At 41.1% G+C, this 20,043-nt stretch overlaps 2 protein-coding genes across 3 annotated transcripts in view; one reads left to right on the top strand and one right to left on the bottom strand.

The window, feature by feature from the left end:
- Nucleotides 1-5,903, bottom strand: part of PRKAR1B (protein kinase cAMP-dependent type I regulatory subunit beta) — a 101,021-nt gene extending 95,118 nt beyond the window's left edge. The window contains exons 1-2 of one of the 2 annotated variants that reach the window (XM_074841424.1): nt 5,770-5,903; nt 3,267-3,470 (exon numbers count right to left, since the gene is read on the bottom strand). In XM_074841424.1, the coding sequence (XP_074697525.1) occupies nt 3,267-3,443 (177 nt within the window). In that variant the 5' untranslated portion in view covers nt 3,444-3,470; nt 5,770-5,903. Of the gene's footprint in view, nt 1-3,266; nt 3,471-4,290; nt 4,506-5,769 lie in introns of those variants that run through there. The other variant, XM_074841425.1, reaches the window with a different exon arrangement.
- Nucleotides 5,904-5,952: 49 nt separating this feature from the next.
- DNAAF5 (dynein axonemal assembly factor 5) overlaps nt 5,953-20,043 on the top strand; it is a 29,614-nt gene continuing 15,523 nt past the window's right edge. Inside the window, exons 1-7 of the mRNA XM_074841423.1 lie at nt 5,953-6,512; nt 6,940-7,124; nt 7,974-8,098; nt 8,526-8,641; nt 12,659-12,891; nt 15,861-16,073; nt 18,235-18,378. Of these exons, the coding sequence (XP_074697524.1) occupies nt 5,990-6,512; nt 6,940-7,124; nt 7,974-8,098; nt 8,526-8,641; nt 12,659-12,891; nt 15,861-16,073; nt 18,235-18,378 (1,539 nt within the window). The 5' untranslated portion in view covers nt 5,953-5,989. The remainder of the gene's footprint in view (nt 6,513-6,939; nt 7,125-7,973; nt 8,099-8,525; nt 8,642-12,658; nt 12,892-15,860; nt 16,074-18,234; nt 18,379-20,043) is intronic.

The following is a 20,043-nucleotide window of genomic DNA, read 5'->3' as shown; positions in this document are numbered from 1 at the left end:
CAACGGATACCCCTAAGGGAAAGGTTTCCCTCACCCCATCCACCAACAAGAAGTTCTATACAGTCACAGGGAAATGTAAAAAAAATTATTCAACAGAAAAAAATACATAATTTTTAAAATTTCAGGTATCTAAACTGTTTTCAACTCTTTTCTGTGCGCAATGGAACGTTGGGGATTTTTACTAAGTAACTGTTAACGTGATCAGAGTAGATGTCATCTTGAAGTTTGTAGGTCACAGTATATGAACACTGACTTGTATATGAACACTGACTTGCAGACTTCAGAATATAGAAACTTAGGCTGATTCCCAGCAATTACTGGCATCTTAAGACAAGCAGGTCCTGCCAGTATTAAGTGAACCAAAAAATACCTATTAAAGTTCTCCTACAATTATTTTCAGAGTTATGTTTTTTAATATTGTACTTGATACAAATGAGCTGAAAACTTAAAATGGCATCAAGCACTTCTTTTTAACCTTGGCACTTCTCCAGCTGAAAACAATGACTGCAGGATCAAACATCAAACCTCAATCTCTAGCACTTTATTTGTAAGTATTTATTCATGTTCTCACTTTACAGCCCTCTCAGGCCGTGTCTATACTGTGAAATAAAAAATGGCCCAGCCCTGGACCCGAATACTAGCCCAATACAGTCCACATCCTTCAACTATTACCTCATTCCCTGGCTCTGTTCTGAGCTGCTCGTACTGATTCCTGCCAAAACAAACCTGCTCCTAGACGTGTTAGACCTAAGAATTATATTTGAGGCCAGTTAGTGTCGTGGGGTCAGGGGTTAGTCCCTGGCCCTTTTTCATTTAGCAGTACAGATGTAGGCTGGAGGCAATGGACCTAACTCTGGTATCATCAGAAGTAAGGTGAAAAGCATTTATGATCTGGTCTAATCTTGCATATGATAATAAATCTTGCTTTTCTGAGTTGATGTTATGAGATGTAGTTAAGAATTAGCAAAATGAAATAATTTTTTTTTGTATTCACTCTGAGGTAGCTCCAGTACATTGATGTGGATTAAGCTCCACTCGTTTTCCATAAGCTTTTTTTTTAACCACTTGAGAAATATCCCACACTCCATCTCTAAACTGCCTACATGATTTTTTGACAGATAAACTGTTATTCCACTGCTCTCTTCAGTGGAACATGTTGTCTATTTTAATGAGTTTGGAAAATAACCCCAAAATATCACACTTCAGTGGAAAAATGCATGACTTTGTTTAGAAAATCGTGCTTAAACCCAAAGATTTTCACTCCTCTCCCTGCACAGGATCAAAATTAAAGGAGCTAATAGCACATGTGCTGTATCAGTGTATTGCTCATTGACATACAAAAATCTAACAGGCAATTGCTAAATTCATAATTACATTAAGATTCTTCAAAGTACCTACGTATGACAAGTGCCTTCTAAAAACAGGATAAAACTTATTGAAATTATTTCTTTATCTTTACAAGTCTTCCTTCAACTGTTACTATGCAACTGACCAAGTCAAAATACTATCCTATAGCAGAAAATCCACCACAGTGCAATCCTTCTCAAGAAAGTCCTCAGAGATGGTTGGGCAAGGAAGTCAAACTGCTGTAGGAACAAGAATTACAGTGCTGGAAACTCCCAGAAGCATCCTAAAGCCTTTAGACTCAGCAGGCTTAGCTCCCAGCCTGCTCTACAGAGTCAGTGGCAAGACTGTTTCCTTCCCTACAAAGCATGATATTCACTGAAATTGATGCCTTGAGACTAGTTGTTTCTAAATCATCTTGTTTTGTTTTGAGACAAGTGACATCCATCAACTTCTGTGTTTGCATCCTGATCAATATCCTGCTACAGAATTCTGGTATCTGCTGTTCTTTGAGAAATAATAGGAGTTTACATGAAAGAATATATCATTTCTCAAGGGTGGGAACTGCCTTCCTGTCTCAATTCTGTGTACTGTGCTTAGATCAATAAAGCCAAACTGCCCCAGTACAACAACTCAAGTAATCCCACTAGCTGTGAAGAATATTCTAAAATACTACAGCATGTTTTAAATTTTTTTTTTCAAAAATTATGTTTATCCTCTTGCCAGGAAGTTGAGAATTGCACACATAACAAATTCATAACACAGTAAAGGAAATTCAACAGATTTGACTCTCTTGAAATGGATCTTGGCTCTCAGAAGTTTAGAATATGCAGAACTAAGAGATTACTTTTTTTACTAATAAGCATTACGACCTTGTACTTCCTACCCCTCCCTGATGTTCCAGTCATCCTTACTGGGCTTCCACCAAAATGCAATGTTTGCATTTTTTTAAAGCTACTCAAATTTGGCATATACTCACCTATCTAAAAATTTATCTGAAAAGCAGACAATGAGATGTATAAAATGCTTATATCACCTATAATGTATCAGCTCTACGTATTATTCACTATATTGTTCTTGCTTCATCCTTACAAAATTCTGCCTCTAGAAGGAAAAAGACTAGATAAAACTCTTATCTTAAGCCTACAAACTTTAGACGTTTCCTTCAAAAAAAGCAAATAATCCTTTTCTTAAACTAAGTATATGAATAAAGTCTCTGGCAGACTGAGGACTTGTACAACCAACAACTTGCAGCCCTGTGCTCCCATTTATTTCTGGAGGAATCCCATCCCCAGAGACGCAAAAGACACCCATAGGCTTTAGCAAGAATTTGTCTGGGAATGTTTTAAAATGTTTCCCCCTCTATGATGCTTTTGAAGACAGTCACAGTATCTGAAGTCTCTCTGAATGCATCTCTTGTTGGAGGATCCTGGGATAAGCAATGCAGATGGGTGAGAGCCGTAAAATTAAATGGCAAACTGTTCAATGATTTTTAGAACTTGCTGGCTTCCTCATTTTGTTCAGTTTTAGGGGAAGGGAAAACCACATCACCTGACACTGGAATAAACAGGGAACAGCAACTTTTCCTCTCACGGGCATTTTTCTTCTCATAGGTGAAAGTTCAGGACACCATGTATGATAACACAAAGTATGGTCATAACTCAGGGCCATTTTTAACAAGTGCAGTTTGATGAGAAATTATAATCTTGATGCTATGCACAAAAAATCCTATACAATAGCCAGTAACATAGTAGCCATCAGCAAATAAAGGGTTGGGTTTTTTCTTCTAACAGCCTATTTTTTAACAGTAGCCTGATAATTTAAAATTTAAAAGGAAAAATGTACCAAAATATTTGAAAGTCTTTAAACAACCTTTTTCAGTTTAAAAATGGAGAATTATAAGTCACCTGAAAATCACTGACCTTTTCTAATTTTTCAAAGTGTTCTCTGAGGAACTTCATGGGTCGGTCTGGCTTTGCTATGCAAAGGTTTACAATGCACTCTTTTAAAATCTGTTGGATGTTGTGCTTCTGAACATAGAGTTCACATCCCTTCAGGCTCTCATCTTCTTCCACATTGCAGGAAGAAGCAGCAGCCATCTTCAGGCTTGTAAACAGAAAACAGACCTAGGTAAGAAAATGGTGCAAGAAAGAGATAAGAGACAGTTCCCAAATCCTTTGTCAGAGAGATCTGAAGGAGCAAAGACATTTTAACATTGCCTGTTGCCTATTCAAGAGCTGTCGGTTCCGAATGTTTTAACGTTCTGGGGTTGTATGTGGAAATGCTGAACTGTGTCATCATACCATTAAGTACAAAACGAGCATTTTAACTCCTAGACGGTTGTCTACCTTTGGAAATAACAGTGCAATGAATCATACAAGGCCGTGAGTTTCAAAGACAGCTATTAAATGACGGCGTAAAGCCTTCCTTTTCTATTCCCTTGGGGACTCCCTCCCCGTCACCAGAAACCCAGTTTTCCGCAACAGAAGGATTTCGGGTAAATTTTAACATCTTTCTCAGCGAACGACCCTTCCCGGTCCCGGGGGAGATGGGGAGGAGGTCACAGAGCCGCCCAAAGGGAAATCTGGTAACCGGGGCGGGGGGGGGGGAAGGTTAACAACGCAAAACCCCTCTCTATTGCCCCCAGCGAGCGTATGACCGCTCAATTACAAACCCAAAACCGCCAGGGCAGCTTTTACACCGGCCCCCCAGCCGCCCCTGCCCGGGACGCTGGAGCCCCGGGGGCGGCGGGGAGCGGGCACGGCGGCCGGGCCGCCCCCGGCAGCGGGACAGGCCCCGGGAGGCGGGAGAGCGCCGGGCCGGGCGTCCCCCGGTCCCCGCGGCAGCGCATCCCCCCCACCCCAGGCCCGGGCCGGCGAATCGGCCCCTCCCTGCCCCCGCCGGGGCTCGGCCAGCGCTGGGAGGACGGAGAGGGCCGGTAAATACCTGGGTGTCTGGAGCCGGCTGCTCGGCGGCGGCTTCTCTCTCCTGTTCCCCGGCGGTGCAGGCGGAGGAAGGGGCTCCCCGCCAGTCCCCGCACTGCAGCCGCCGCCTCCTCCCCTCGCTGCCCGCCCGGGGCCGCGGGGCGCCGCGGGGACCCTCCCCCCGCACCCCGCCGCTCCCGCACAAAGGCTCCGGCCCCGCCGCCGCTCGCCCGCAGGAAGTCCCGCCGCCGTCACTCAGCGGCGGGCGCGGCCTCCCCGCCGCCTCCGCCGGAGAGGCGGCCCGGCCCGGCCCGGCCCGCACCGCCCTGCACCGCGCCGCCCGGCCCGGCCACCCCGCTCGGGACGGACTGGCCACGAAGGACGGGCCTGGCCGTGAACGGTGGCCTGCCCTGAAGGGCGGCCTGGCCATGAAGGACAACAGCCTGGTCACAAAGGATGGGCTGGCCATGAAAGGTGGCCTGGCTACAAAAGAGAACAGCCTGGCCAGCGAGAACGGGCTAGCCACAAAGGACAGCCTGTGGCCTGGCCATGAAGGGTGATGGCCTGGCCATGAAGGATGATGGCCTGGCCACGAAGGACACCAGCCTGGTGAGTCGAGGCGGGAGTGCGGCAGCCCCAGCGCTCTCGGTGCACACGAGTGGCCGGGCCTGTGACACCCCACGGCTCGGGCCGGGCCGGGCGGCTCCCCAGCTCCGTCACTTGGGTATTTAAAGTAAAGCCGTCGCACCCAGGAGATCCTCCGTGCAAGGCCGTGAGGAGGGTGGTCGCAGGTGGGACTCGGCCGGGTGCCAGCACGCGCTGTCAGGAACACTCCGATGCACGTTAACATTTCGACTGTTCCCAGGGAATTCCCACTTGCGGTTCCCACGGAATAAAGGGTGAAAAAGGACTCCAAAGGTTCGCAGTCAAGATAGGAGCAGCGTAACAAGAGAACAAACTCCTTGCTGATAAATACAAGGCTATTTTAAAGGAATAATTTGAATTAGTTCTATAGTTTATTGCACTTTAAAGTGTGATTACTCAAGAAAAGGACCCTGACAACCCTTCAGATGTGTGTTGATTGCACAGTCACTAGAGTAGCACACAAAACGTTACGTTGTGTAAAGCGCACATAAGTACATGAACACAATTTATATACACATTAACTAATACAAATGAACACTAAAAATTATATAACGCTGTTACAGAAACCCGTGACTTACTGCCACTGCAGTATTGATCCTTCCAGAGAAAAAACAGACGGGAAAAGTGATGCAAATAACGTGTTACATGTGAAAGCCTCCACACGGTAACACCCCACCCCCAGCCGCTGTGCCGTGCCGCCGCGGCGTCCGGCTGGGAGGCTCCGGCCGGGTCGCTTTGCCTCCCCCCTCAGTCCTTCCACCATCCACGGCCACCCGTGGGGTTCTCTCAGGTCTGCGTCTCTTTTTCCCCGCGATATACGAACAACGGTTCCCTCTCCTGCTGGCAGCTATCGTACCTGCGGCGGCTACCGGCCTGTCTCCTCGGAGCTCCGCCGCGGGCCCTGGGACGTGCCCTCAGCGCGGCGAGGACACGGCGAGAGCGCGGCCCTCCCCCGCCGCCGCCACACGCGGGGCCGGCACAGCTCCCCCCGCCTCGCCGTAAAGCGCTCGCCCGCCGTCGTAAAAGCCTCGCGCGTCCTTAGCAACGCAGCCGCACTTCCGTGGCGACGGCGGAGCATGGCGGCGGCCGAGGTGGCGCAGGCCTTGAGCCGGCCCCTGAGCTGTTTGCAGGAGCCCGACTGCGGCCGGGCGGCGCGGCTGCGGGCGCTGGAGGCCATCCGGGCCGAGGTGCAGGAGCGGCCGCTCTCGGGCGCCGTCCTGCAGGAGGTTTTCGGGGCGCAGCTGGTGCGGCCGCTGGCGCGCTGCCTAGCGGGGGACGCGGCGGAGCGGTGCCGGGAGCTCGCCCTCCAGCTCCTCTGCCACGGGCTCAGCCACGGCGACCGGCCCGGCGAGGCGCTGCCCGTCCTCCTGCCGACCCTGACCCAGCGCCTCTCCCCGCCGCAGGGCTTTGAGCCCAGCGAGGAGCTGCGCCTCGGCCTCGTCCAGCTCCTGAGCCTCCTGCTGCAGCGCTGCGGGGCCTGCGTGGCTCCCTACCTCACTGATGTTATCCGCATCCTCCAGGCCACGCTCCTCGACCACTATGCCGAGGTCAGGCGGGAAAGTTGCAGGTGTGCCGTGGCCTGCGCCCAGGCCATGCCAGGTGGGGCCTAGGAATGGGCAGAGGGGGGAGTGGTGGGTGATGTGAGCCTGGGGGGACAGGGGCTGAGGTAGGGACCAGTGGGAGGTTACAGGGATGCCACCGGCATTGAGGAAGAGAGGTGAGAAGTTGCACACACCTTCACAGGTGTCCTTCACAGGCTTTGGAGGATCAGCTGAAGAAGAGCCATGCCAGGGATGGATGCTGAGCCATTACAACATGTGGGTAATAGTGGGAGGAGGTGGTTAGGGGAGTGCATGTGGGCTAGTGTTAAGCTCTAATCTAGTCTAAAGTTAAATCTGCATGCCACATAAATGGAGCAACATGAATCAGGCTGCTTTTCATAGTGTTACAGAAATCATGTTGCTCAAGATCTGTCACCCACATAGAGAAAGACATGTTTGAAGTTTCTGTCTCTCTGCCCTAACAGAGCACTTCCATATGCAGTCAGAATCTCTGATAAAACCCTTAATGCAAACAATTTCACACCAGCACTACAGAGTTCGTGTTGATGTAATTCAGGCTACCGGAGCAGTGATACAGTTTGGAAATGGAAAGTCTGTGGATGATGTTCTGTCTCATCTGGCCCAGAGATTATTTGATGAAATTCCCAAGGTTTGCTTTTCTTCTTTTTTTTCTGAATTTATTTTAAATCTGTTCCGGGGTAGGTTTTTTGGTGTTTTCTTCCCCTGCCCCGTCACCCCCCCAATAATTTTCAACTTTCATTCATGCAATGGAGATGTGTAAATATGTTACATACAGGCTTTGTCAGTTGCAAGCGATCCAAACCCAAAGTTGGTGACCTGTTCACCTGCTGTCTAATCTGCAGGCTGTTGACGTTTGTAGGCACCTTTTTATTTTAATGGGTCCCTTCAATTCTGCCTTAAATTATACTGTCAAATCTCTCTGGGACTTGATTCTATGGCCTTTTCAGACGATTAACAAACACGGTATTGGTCCCTTCGTAAGATGCAGTTGAGGCAGTAATTTTAAAATGTGCAACTTACTCATAACTAAAATATTCTAATTTCTGAGTGCATGTATTCACATTATTTAACTTAGGCTTCCTTTGTAGTGAACAGAGAAAATTGTCTTCTGGAGATGTGCTTGCAAAGCTTCAAATTCTGGAGAAATGTACATTTCTTACATTCTCAAAAGAGATAGTAACCTTGAGAATCTAGAGTTTTCTGAGTTAGGTCTGTATCTTGTCTCCATCTTGGAGATGTGCTTTTGTGCAGCAAATTATCCGAAACTAAGCCAGAGTGAGAACACAAGAGGGAGCATGATACCGTGCAGGTTACTTAAGATGCTTGTCGCAAGTGAGGAAATCCTGGGTTCTTGTAATTTCTTCAGAGACTGTTGCTGCACTTTACCAAGTCTTATATACCAAAACCAAGTACTATTTTTTTAATTTTTCTGGTATTTTCCTGACATATTGAAAATGGTCTTTTTGTATCCGTGTAGGTTCGGCATGCTGTAACAAGTGTCATTGGAGAATGGTTGTTGCACCTACGAGATAGATACTCATATTTTCACAAGTTGATCCCTTTGTTACTTGGCAGCTTTACTGATGAAATTCCTGAAAATATGTAAGCAGAACACTCTTCTTTTTACTTTTTTTTTTTTTTCTCTCCCCTAAATAGTTGTTCTACATGGAAGTGTTCCTATGTTCACAGATGTATTGCTTGGTGAAAAAACCCTCACTTTTTTTTTTTGCTTAAACCCAGAATAATAGCATTATCTTCAATAATTTTTGTTATATTGTCCTTTTATACTACATTCAAGTAAGTATGAGAGACACAAAGACAAAGAGGTAGACAGAGACAGAATTATCCTTTAGAAGAGGTGACCTCTGTCCACTGAGTACAAAAGAAGCATTTAATGTGCCTAGGTTAAATGGCAGGAACGCTTCCTGTCCTTCCAGCTGAATTTAAGAAGTCAGAGTTCCGGAAGTCTTATTTTAAAATGTTTTTCTTTGGGGCGCACGACAGTATAAAACTCTTACTTTATGTCTAGGAAACTGGCTTGGACTTACTGGGAAAAGATAGGTTTGCAGTGGGAGAAAGAGAATGAAGAAGATCTGAAGGATAAGATGGATTTTAGTGTTTCGCCATCTCATTATCCCAAAGGAGGTGAGTGTTGTACTGAAAGTGGTTTTTACTTCCTGAATAATCCCTGAGAGCTGCAGTGCAGTAATGACAGCAGAGGAGGATGTGTAATATTCAAATATTCATTACAAGATGTAATATACAGGGGTATAGTGAGGGGTAGCGCCTATATGTATAAATATAATATATAGTGTGTATGTATATAAAATTCTTTATGTTAAATTTAAATTTTAAAAAATGTTTGTTCAGTAACTACATTCAGTTTTTCCATTAATCCCAAAATGCATTTTGGAGAAAGAGTACGTGAAAATGCTGATGGTGAAAAAGAGGTAAAGCAGAGGTGCAGAAGCAGCAGAAGGTTCTACATTAGCAGCAGCTGGGTGGAGAATGGGCACAGAGATGACCAGAAAGGAAGGCAGGATGAAACAACCTGTGAGCAGACTCCTTGAATGATGAAAACTAGACACAACATTAATGATCCACAGAATTGGCGTGGAAGAAAAATTTGTGCTGGAATGATTTCAGACTTCTTTGTGAGACACTGGGATGCTAACTAAACTCTGCCAGTGTACATGAAGAACATGGGAATAGAAACAATAATTTCCTTTATTATACATAAAAAACAGGATATGCAGCACGGGTAGATTACTTTTTAGTACTGTATGATTTATAGGTAGCTTTAAAATGTTATGTTTGCAGTAGCTTGAGGCTTGTTTCCTGTCTCAGGTTCATAAAGTTAATGTTTAAAAATATACATATGGGTGTTGGTGAGAGAGAGGGTTTAAATGGGTCATTTATTGATTTCTATAGTCATATTTAACAGAACAAAAACTCTTTTGGTGTGAAAGAACAGGTTCATGCTTGACTTGTGCCTACATGACAATCACATCACAGAATACCCAGCAGCAAAATCCTTTCCATGACAGTGGGTTCCGGAGTTCGTTCTTCTTTGAAATTGCACTTTTTTTCTTTTTTTTTTTTCCCCCCCCCTTTAAAGTTGTTTTACTCAGTAATGCTTGAATGAAAGGGGAAGCACTTCATAATTGTGACTGGTTTGACAGAGCTGTTTAGCTTTGAAGACAGGCAAGTTGATCTGTTATCCTTTCCAATTTTTTTTTTCTTTCTTCCTTATATATAATATTACCTCAGGGGGTTTTAAATGGTAAAGAATGCTTTTACTTCCACTACTGATGGCAGAAACATATTTCTTTTTTTGGCAGTCAGAGAATTTTTTAACATACATAAGCTAATGTCTAAGCTCCAGTCAGTTATTCTGCAATGACCATGATATAGTGAAGGTCATAAAAGGCTTCATATGCTAGTCCTTGAAACAATTGTTACCATTTATATTGGTAATACTGTTATCTTGTCGAATTTTCTCTAGGAGTGTGTTGGGTTTTGTGTGTATGTATGCTGTTCTGGTTTGTTTTATTTTTAGAAAGGGACATCTATCAATTACATCATAATTAAATTATATGTACTTTCTGAAATAATCTTCTTAGAACAATAAATATGCTTCGCGAATTTGGGCAACATTCCAATCCTGCATTTAATTGACTTTTCATGCATCTTGCTTGGTGGAATGATGCAGTTAAGGCCTGAATGTGACATAAATACACACACATGTATATCTGTACATATACGTTAACTAAAGAATATTTTAAAGAAATGACATGATAATTTTGGACTTGAGTCCAAATTAATGGTGACCTTAAGATATAATTTCCTCCTGCTTATCTTCCAAATTGTGTGTCTTATTAACAGTCAGGCTTTATGTGACAAAAGAGAAGAAAAATGAGAGGAAAGGGTAATTAGCTACTTAATCTTATGGATACGAAACTTTGTCAGAGACACTAGTATACCTTAGTTTCAAGTAATAATTTGTGGTCTCCTACCACAGACTATATATGGATGAGTTGTCATTATGTCCCCTTTGTTTCCCCTACACAAACATTTACATTTTTTTATATGATAATGAAATATTTTAAGACTTTGTTCCCATTTCTTCTGACTTATTTAATGTACTGGAATATCTTTTTACAAGTGTGAGTTTCTAGTAGATTTTATTTAACTATCTCTGCCCAACTGTCAAACTAATAGACCTGACATATGAGCCCCCCTGTGCTTTGATCTCACGATGACAGATAATGCAGGTCAGAGGAAGAATAGAGTTAGACCTCATACCTGGTGTCATCCAACCAACTGAATAGCTTTCCATTGAGCAACAGCAGTCTTTGCCTTAGGATACAGGTGCGGACAGTTTATAGCAGGGAAGTCTTTGACAGGAGTAGCTACAGGGATAAATGCCTCCATTTGAACATCTGAAATGAAGGAACTGCTGATAAAGAATGGTCCAAATTCTTTAAATAAATTTCTGCCTCAGGTCAAATAGGATGCCAGTCTGTATTTGCTGTGATTTCTTTATTTGACCTTTTGCTATTCATTGTCAGTTTTCTTAATCCAAAATGTTATCCTCCATTGACAAAGGAAGCAGCAATTCATGTCCTGATGCTTGAATTTTATTTTTTTTTTCCTACTCTAGGTATTTCATAGGCATTTGTATAAGCCTTTTGTATTCTTCAGACCATTCACGTTACTCTGTTTTCCTTTTAGCATTTGTAGTTACACAGGCCAATGTGGGAAAACATCCTGAGACAACTCAGTCATGTCCTTTCTGAGGAGGACTGTGTACCAGAAATGAAAAATGCACTAGCACATTCAATGTTTTTTGACACCTCATAATGAATAATGTTTCTTTCTTAAAACAGTATGTGAACATTGTGAGTGGCAATTTAAAAAAGGTTGTTCTCAGAGAACAACTTTTCAGATTTTGTTTGTATAAGCATGTACAGTATAAAGGAAAAAAATTGGCTGTAGAAAAAATCACTGGAAATGTTTATTGCAGTTCTCAGAAAGTGCTGTCATAGCGTTATGTGTAAAGTACAGAGTGGAGGTTTGATAGTTTCTTGTGATATTGGTCAAGTTGCTTCTCTGAGTATCAGTGATTTATAAATGAGCTAAGAGGTAGATTTGATGATTACCAAGACAGGGCAGTAAGCATTTCTTGGGGAAGGTAAGTTTATTAGTTCTCTAGAAGTCTGCGTCCTTTACTGAGGTAGGGAATATGTATTTGTAACACTTTGGAGTTTTGTTTAAAAACAAAAGATAACAACAAAACCCCACTTTCCACAAAGTCTTTACAAATCAAATTCCATCTAAAAAAAAAACCCAACCCCCAACTCCTGTATTATCTTTCATACTATTTTGAAATGTGTTATTTAATATAAAAATTGGACGGAGATTGAAGAGTCACATCAGTGATCCGCTTTTCCTGAACAGGCCTTAGAAAAGAGATCATGTAACAGTTGTGATTTTTAAAATACTATCAATTTGGTTGGCCTGATCTATTGCACAGCACTTGTACAAGTCATAGTGCTCTTTCTGCTTTTAATTTGCTAGATACACTTTTAACCTTTTTCTTAGAGGGCACAGTTGACATTATCTGTTTTACTGCAGTTCATGTCCCTTGTACTATTTGTGACTTCTACCTTTCTTTCCCCCTCCAAATGACATTTAACTCAATGATACCACAACGTTTGCATGCAAAAGTCTTTCTTCTGTTTTATCTCTGTGTGTGTCAGTTTGGTTTTTTTTAACGGGATTTGTGTTGCTATAAAAATGAAAAGGAAATTATTAAGCTGTGTTTTCCAAAATAGGTAATGTCCCATATTCATTTAAGTTCTCTTTCTCTTCCCCTTCTATAAATATTTTAAAGCACATAATCTAAATCACCATATAGTAATAAATACATGAATTTTTAGAGATCTGTGTGGAGTTTAAATTCTGCTGTATACGTTAAAGAAGTGCAACTTGCGCAGGTAAATTCCTCAGCAGCATTTGGAATAGTCTGTTCCATGCTGAAGCAGACACCCGTGGCTCTTCCTTGGAGCCGTTAAACTTTTCTAAGGATTAATGTGCGTTAGCTTTTCCTTTGATTTTTCTTTTTCTTTTGTTTTTGTATGTTTGTTTGTTTTCTTCTAGTGACTCGACCAGGACTAGGTTGTCGGGAACTTGTGTCAAGAAACCTTTCCAAAATTCTTCCAGGTCTCTGTCATGATATAACGGACTGGGTTGAAAGCACAAGAATAAAAGCATCCCAGCTTCTGTATACATTATTGCTACATGCAGAGGATCACATAACACAACACATGGAGCTACTGCTTAGAACTTTGTACCAAGCATGCTTGGATGAAGAAAGCGATGTCGTTAAAAATGTAAGTTTAATCTGTTAAAGTATCTACTATACCCTGAATAAAGACCTTTACATCCTTTACAGTCCCGAGCCCATCTTCTGAGGGTTCACCCTCCCTTAGGTGACTGGAAATTGCCCATGACTGAAGGATCAGGCTCAGGTTTTTATGGATGTTAAAAATATGTGAACATTATACTTCCTTACTTACTATGTCAAAATAAATGTATTCTTGTACTAATGGTATGGAAACCAATAGTAAAGTTACTTAAATGCCATTTAGTTTATATGCCAGCCCCATGAAGCATTGATAGTGATCTCTCTAAAAATCATAAGCAGTGGATTAAAGTATAAAAGCCTTGGGGCAACAAATGCAATTTAAAAAAATGTGCAGGTCCTGCCCTTTCTAGTTAAATTTCACTTATCTCCCCCTGCTGCATAATCCAACCATAATTCCAACTGGATACTGAGGTATGTTTATTCCATATTTAGTGTTTGAATACTTGACTTCATGCTTGTAAAATGCCTTTTTTTCTTTCCCCATGCTTTTTGCGAGGAATAATTAGTATCAGATTTTTCTAACAGTTGATCCTCTCAACACTTTGGTCAACAATAAGTCAATAAAACAGATGTAATTGAAGACATTAGATGAATTTAGCAGAGGGTAGACAGGTGATACAAATGTTTTTACAATTTTAAGATAAAATCGTCTGTTCGTATTTCTACACAAGGAAGAGAACATATGTATAACAACAACAAAAAAAATCCACATAATTTACTTTAAAGCTACAAATTTTATTGCTTTGGGAAATTGGAAGAATGCATTCTGCTTACCGAATGCAAGTAGCCCAACCAGTGTCAGAATAGTTGATTTCCTAAATCAGGCTTTTCTGTAGGTTCCTGCTATCAGTTGATCTATATAGACCGTGAAATCAATTCCTGAAATTATCCTTTTTCTGATTTTTTTTTTTCCTGCAATTTCTTGTTGTCTTTAGGCTTTCTTAGTACTATTGTCTCTCTCAACTTTTCCTGAATTGTTCCTCCCCTTCCCCCAATCCTTATCTGTTATCCCCTTCTAGCTATTCCACCCCTTCCCCCTTCTACCTCCCCTTTCAGAACCAGCGTCTGACCTCTAAAGATACTGCCTTACAGTGAGATTGAGCTCATAAACTAAGCCAGTCACACACCAGTCAATAGTAGAGAGAAGTAAACCTGGAATACTGTCAGAAGTCATGTTGTTGTTTCAAAAAGGGGTGTACAGGCCTTAGAAAATCACTGTCCCAGGACTGAAGAGATATGCCACTGTGGGTATGCAGCTTTTCAAGTTCCTTAGTGCTTGTATAGAATCTATAAGAAAACTTAAATAATAAGAAGAATAAACCCACATAGCCCTGCTGTCCTGGTCAAATTTCCTATCTAATGCTTGTTGCTATAAATATAAATTCAAAAGTATGTGTTCAAGCAGCACATAGTTTTCCCTTGCCTTTTTTTGACCATACTTGTCTCTTTCTTAGAATTCCATCGCTAATCTTCTTGCAGGTGCTTCCAAGAGATTTATTCCCAATTAGGAGATGGTTTCTGTATTGAATTTTACTCTTCCTTGTGCCAAAATTTAAGATTCAGCAACTTTTGTTTGTGAATGCCTTTTATCTCCATAGTGATGCTGCTTCCCAGGGTACTGTGATTATCATTTGTGACTGTAGAACCCATTTCAGAGCAGCCACCAACTTGGGAAATGTGTATGTCTTTCTCCAGCCTAATAATATCAAATGAGATGTGTAAAAGACCAGATGGTCTCTTAGCTTTTTTTCTTTTTTTCTTTTTCCCATGTTAAAATGAGTAGATAAATTGTTCCATATAAATGTATCAATTCGTATTTTTGAATTAATTATTTTTGAATTTGTTTAATTGTATTGTCCTTTTCCAGTTTTCAGAGCACTATGAGTTTTTTTCTTTCTCTGTGGCAAATAGTGGAGGCAGACAGCGTTCACATCTTCACAGAGTATGTTAGAACTGTTTTGAGTCTTCACCCTTGTGGAAAGCAACAGCTATATATAGTGCAGATTTAAACTATAGAATTCATGGCTACATGTTTCCATTGAGACAAAAAACCTAGGATGATTCAAGTATTAATTAGGAGCAATTAAGAATCCATGGGTAAATCACTAGACTAAAAATTATATACAAAGGGAAATAAGCTTTCATGTTTGGGGAAATGAGCCAACCATTAAATGAATGGATTAGGAAGAAATGTTCCTGTTGCACAGGTAATGGCACAGTAGTTGACTGTATCTTTATTCATGCACCTGACTGTAAATATTGGGCATCAGTCAGGGAGTAAACTCTGGCGTGATGGTATTTCATGTGGAATACAACATACTGATATGTCTGCAAGGCAGAGATGGGATCAAAGGGCATGAGTATCATGGGGAATACATAGTAATTTAAGCCTTTTCAGTTAAAGAAGCGAGAGATTGAAAGCAGTGGGCGGTTCCCCCATGGCAGTGCTTTCACGCTGAACCAGATCTGTAGTCTCAGTGTCAAAATATAGTACGATAACAAAAAAATTCCTCTTTCGCAGTTTTACTGTTGTTGCTTTTAATAGATGGGTAGTGAGTGCATTAAGAGCATGCCTCAGCATGCATTTAGAGGACAAAATGCTAAACCACTAAATCTGCAACATCTGGTTCTTCTAAACTAGAGACTTTATTACACTGAAAGTTGTACACTTCATTTCTGTGCAGTAGTTTCTCATGGAAGTTTGTCTGATGCTGAGAAGAGGGCTTGCATGCCTTATTATGTGCTTACTGAACACATGTCAAGAAAATTTCTTCATGCATATAATCATTACTGAGTGAGTGGAAAAGGCCTTCAAGGCAACTGCTGAAGCATTTAAAATAACAGCTGGAATCATAAAAAGAAAATGCCCGTGATATGTTGAATGGTCTTTGTGTTTTCAGGAAAATCCTGAAGTTATTCCTGTTCTTTTTTCAGTGTGTGAAAGCAGCAGAATTGATTGGAACGTTTGTCAGCCCTGAAGTGTCATTGAGATTAATCACATCAGCCTTTGGGAAGACACCTAAGCCTTCTTGTGTAATGGTTCTAACTGCGGTGATTCGAGGTAGCCCAAAAGAAATCTTACAGCCTCATTTGACCAATCTTGGCAACACACTGTCACAAGCTGGAGTTTGTCAACGATCTGAAGAGGTAAGGCTAACTGGAAAATACTCAACAGACCAAAGTTTTGGACCGGTGGTTCTCTCAACTTATTTTGTCCCTTGTTCTCCCTAACTGGTCCCATTCCTATCTCTCCCTTGCACACCTTTACCACCCTAACTCAGGATATAGTTGTGCACATGAGACTGAGACAAAACAGGAGCTTCCCTGTCCTCCCTGAGCCATGTTGTGGTCACCTGGTCAAATCTGCTATTCCCAAAAACTTGCTAGCAGTCCATCTTCTCAGCAGATGTGGGTTCAGGTTTGAGAATGGCTGTGAAAGGCTTCAGGTAGTGGGAGGAAAACAAAAAGGTATGACAGGGAGAGAAGCAGCTGTTTAGTATGTACTGTACTAATAGAGGACTACCTTGGCAGATCCAGAGGCAGAATTTAGCCCATGTTTTGAAATGCTTTGTGTTCACAATCCAAACAAGATCATATATTTTGATCCTCATCAGTAAAAATAACTGAAAACTTTTCACAGTCCATTGTAATTGTCACGTCAGGTTTCCCAAGAAACATTCCCTCTTAATAGCTTTTTTTGTTTTGTATTATTATTGTTCTCCATTTTAAAAGGAAGGTACCAGTACTCTTATGTGTACATTTAGGAACATGCTTTGTAAACTGTTGGGCCTAGTTGATTCTCTTTAAGTGAAAATCTAGGAGGAAGACCTTTATAAATTATAAATTTGCTCCCAAGTGTACCCTTAACTAATGGCTGAGCCTGAAGACCATTTTCATTTTAGCTTTTGAAGAATATTCATCAGTTGCTATATAAGGAGGTGAGAAATTCTCTTCAATGTGGAATGGAGATTTTTAACTTCCAGGATAGTTTTTTTTTTTCCTCTTCAGTTGCTCAGAAGTGGAAATAGATCTGTCAGAGATGCACAAGAGTAATCTCTACTATTTCCCCCACAAATGAAATCCCAGCTTTCATTCCACCAAAAGTTTGTTAGGCCTCTGCTCTTAAGATGACCAAAAAAGGGCCAGTGCTGTGCCTTCAGAAAATTGATTTCACGTCAGATGCAGACTTCCCTTTAAAATCGCTATTCATGCATGTAGACTGAATCTAGCGTAATTGTCTTTTTCAGCCAATGTAAGATATACGTTTGAAGTTCTTCCCTCATTAGGTTTCTTTCCTAGTGGAGTATGTACCAGTGATACAGGAATTCACCTTAATCTCTATGAAGCCTGTGATGATTAGAAACTCATATAACTGGAATCGCTATAACTTGATTGTCCAAATAACAATTCCCTGAAGTATATCTGCAAAATTGCTGTGAGCTCTTAAGCTTCCACTTCCATTTGGCATTAGATAGAGTTGATACGTTGATCTGCAGCTGAAGCATTTGGTGGGATTGTTCTAGCCTTTGGTCTTGGAAAACAATCTTTCTTTATTTTAACAGCAAATACAGCATAGACACTCTTTAGCTAAGGATTGACCATGTCCATGAGATTAATAACATTTATAGCTAACCTATTCCTAGACTTGATTTATTTTTTTGGAAGTAAACTTGTAACAGTGGTCCCTTCTGTTCATTGAATGTAATCTGACAGTGTCGTGGAATATCTGATGCACTTTATCATAGAAGTTACTGCAAACTAACTGACAAGAATGTTCACTTCAGCTGGTATCAGTTGAATCAAGATGACAGGCATTATATTGCATCAAATGAGATAAATTGGCTGAGATAAAAGCAGGCACTCGGGTTTTCTTGGTTTATGTATTTAACCATTATTGTTCCATTCAAAATAGTCAAACATGGAATTATATTTGAAAGACTTGTAAAAATACGTTATTAATTAACAAATTGCGCTTCAGAATGAGAAAGTACAGTTGGTAAGCATTCCAAAATGCTTTGATGTTTTTATTCACAGTGGAGGAATTGTGTGATTAAGAGCAGGGTCATTTATTTTGTTAACAGGACAAGGTAAATATGAACGAACGGTGTGGGAGGAAGATTATGTTGTAGTCTATAAGAAGTAGAATGTAAGTAATCAAAAGAACGAGCGAAGTTATCAATATATTACCAATTTAGGGGTTTATACAGTGCTTAGATTTTATTATTGTCATTTCCTGTATCATTCCCTTAAAGAGAATGTTATGTTTTATAACAAAACATAATAAATGTATGCTTTTATTAAAAAACAGGTCTTTTATATGGAGCAGTTGCTTTACTGTGTACAAGCATTGATTGAAGTATGCCAGGAAGACTGCAAAGAAATTAGCTTCCAGCTAATGAAAGTTTTGGTGACAATAATGGCAATACCATGTTCTGAGCACCTTAAAGAAAAGGTAAACCATGAGCTGGTTTAATATTTTGTTGTGTTTCTGATTTTTACTGTTGATAAGATACTTTGCCTAAACAGACCCATAATTATTTGTCTTGCCGGTAGGTTTAAACCACAAAAATCCTTAACTAAGAGCTCATCCACAAAGATTGGTAGAGTTTGAAATGACTTGGTGTTGCATGACCTTGACTGTACCCTCTGTCTGTCTCCTCATCTTTTTTCCTAGCTGAAATTTCCTAGCTAGAAATCAGTTTTAGTTTGTGGCCAAAGGCACCCAGTGTGGGTCAGTAGGCTATAGTTACAACTAGATTTTTTTTTTTTTTTTTAAGTGTGTTTAGATTACATTTTAGAATAGATGGCTTGAAGTACATTACTAGAGCATGGAAAACTCACAGTTGGACAAGGGCTGCTATTGGCCTAGAAGAACACTTTACTTGGATGGATGGGCCGTGGTTTAGGTAAAGTTTTGGGACAGGAGGTGTTCAAGAGCTTGTTGCTGGATTCTGCAAAGCTTTGGCCATGCTGTTGGTGCTGCTTGAACTGTTGATGATTTTTTTTTTAGGTGGATATAAGTCACTGGATTATTGTTAATGTTAGGTTATACACAGGAGCATACAAGTGGCCAGGAAAAAACTCGCTGACTGTTAAAGACCAATTCACCTATAGATGAAGAGCACTACTAGCCTTAAAAGTGATAGTTTCATAATAAATTTTTTTTATCTTTAGACAAAGATCAGACTGATTTTACAGTAGCTGACCTTTTTACCTCCCCACCGGAACCAAAAGTTTAAATGTTTCAGGAATGCTTTAAAATCAAGACCATCTGTAGATGCCCTGATAATAGATGAGCTTTTTTGGCTAAACGTTATCTCACCCCCTTATTTCTCTCTTCCTCAAGCTAACTATCAAATAAATCAGCAAGCCATCCTCAAGTAGTACAATTGTGACCTATCCAAGTTGTCTTTTTTCAAATGTGCGCCTTAAATGCAATGGCTATTCTACTTCCTTTTCTTTTGCTTCCAAGCATGGTATTCCAATGGCATGTGTAGCATCGGTATTTATGGCCCCTTAGCTGACAGGCTGCCTCCAAGAAGGCATACACTTAGAAACTATTCTCAAAGAAGTAAAGTAGAACAAAGCTTGAAACAAGTACTGAAAAAACTTTGCAGGTCAGAGAGGTACGGCGTGAAGATCTGTCTCATGGAGAGCCAGTGTGAGGGTGGGATTTTCAGGGGGTTTGTTTTGGCTTTGGTTTTGGTTTTTTTTAGCAATCTGTCCATGTAAGCCTCGGACAGATGGATCTGGTATGTTTTGCACTATCTTGTCTGTTTAGCCCTACAGTTGCCTATGAAGTCATCAATGTCCATTTAAAACCTTACAAATTCATACTCCTACAAAGAAAGCAGTTTCATGGAGATTAACTTTCTGTATATGAAAATCAGGATTTATCTCCCAGGTTTATTAAAGGTTTAAGATGTTCCTGCCATTACAGATGATTTTTAAAGTTGCCAGTACTTTGGGTGAGAATCCTTTCTTTAAATTTTTTTTGTCCCCAGTTACTCACTATTCTAAAACTTCAAAGTGATCTGTACACCTTGCAGAAGGCAAGAAATCCATTTGAAAATAGTTTAAGATCATATAGAACAAATGTATTCCAGCTAGCTTTACA

The sequence above is a fragment of the Strix aluco genome, chromosome 15 (genome assembly GCF_031877795.1).
Source record: "Strix aluco isolate bStrAlu1 chromosome 15, bStrAlu1.hap1, whole genome shotgun sequence".
NCBI classification, from domain to species: domain Eukaryota; kingdom Metazoa; phylum Chordata; class Aves; order Strigiformes; family Strigidae; genus Strix; species Strix aluco.
This window is presented reverse-complemented; position numbering and strand designations above follow the sequence as displayed.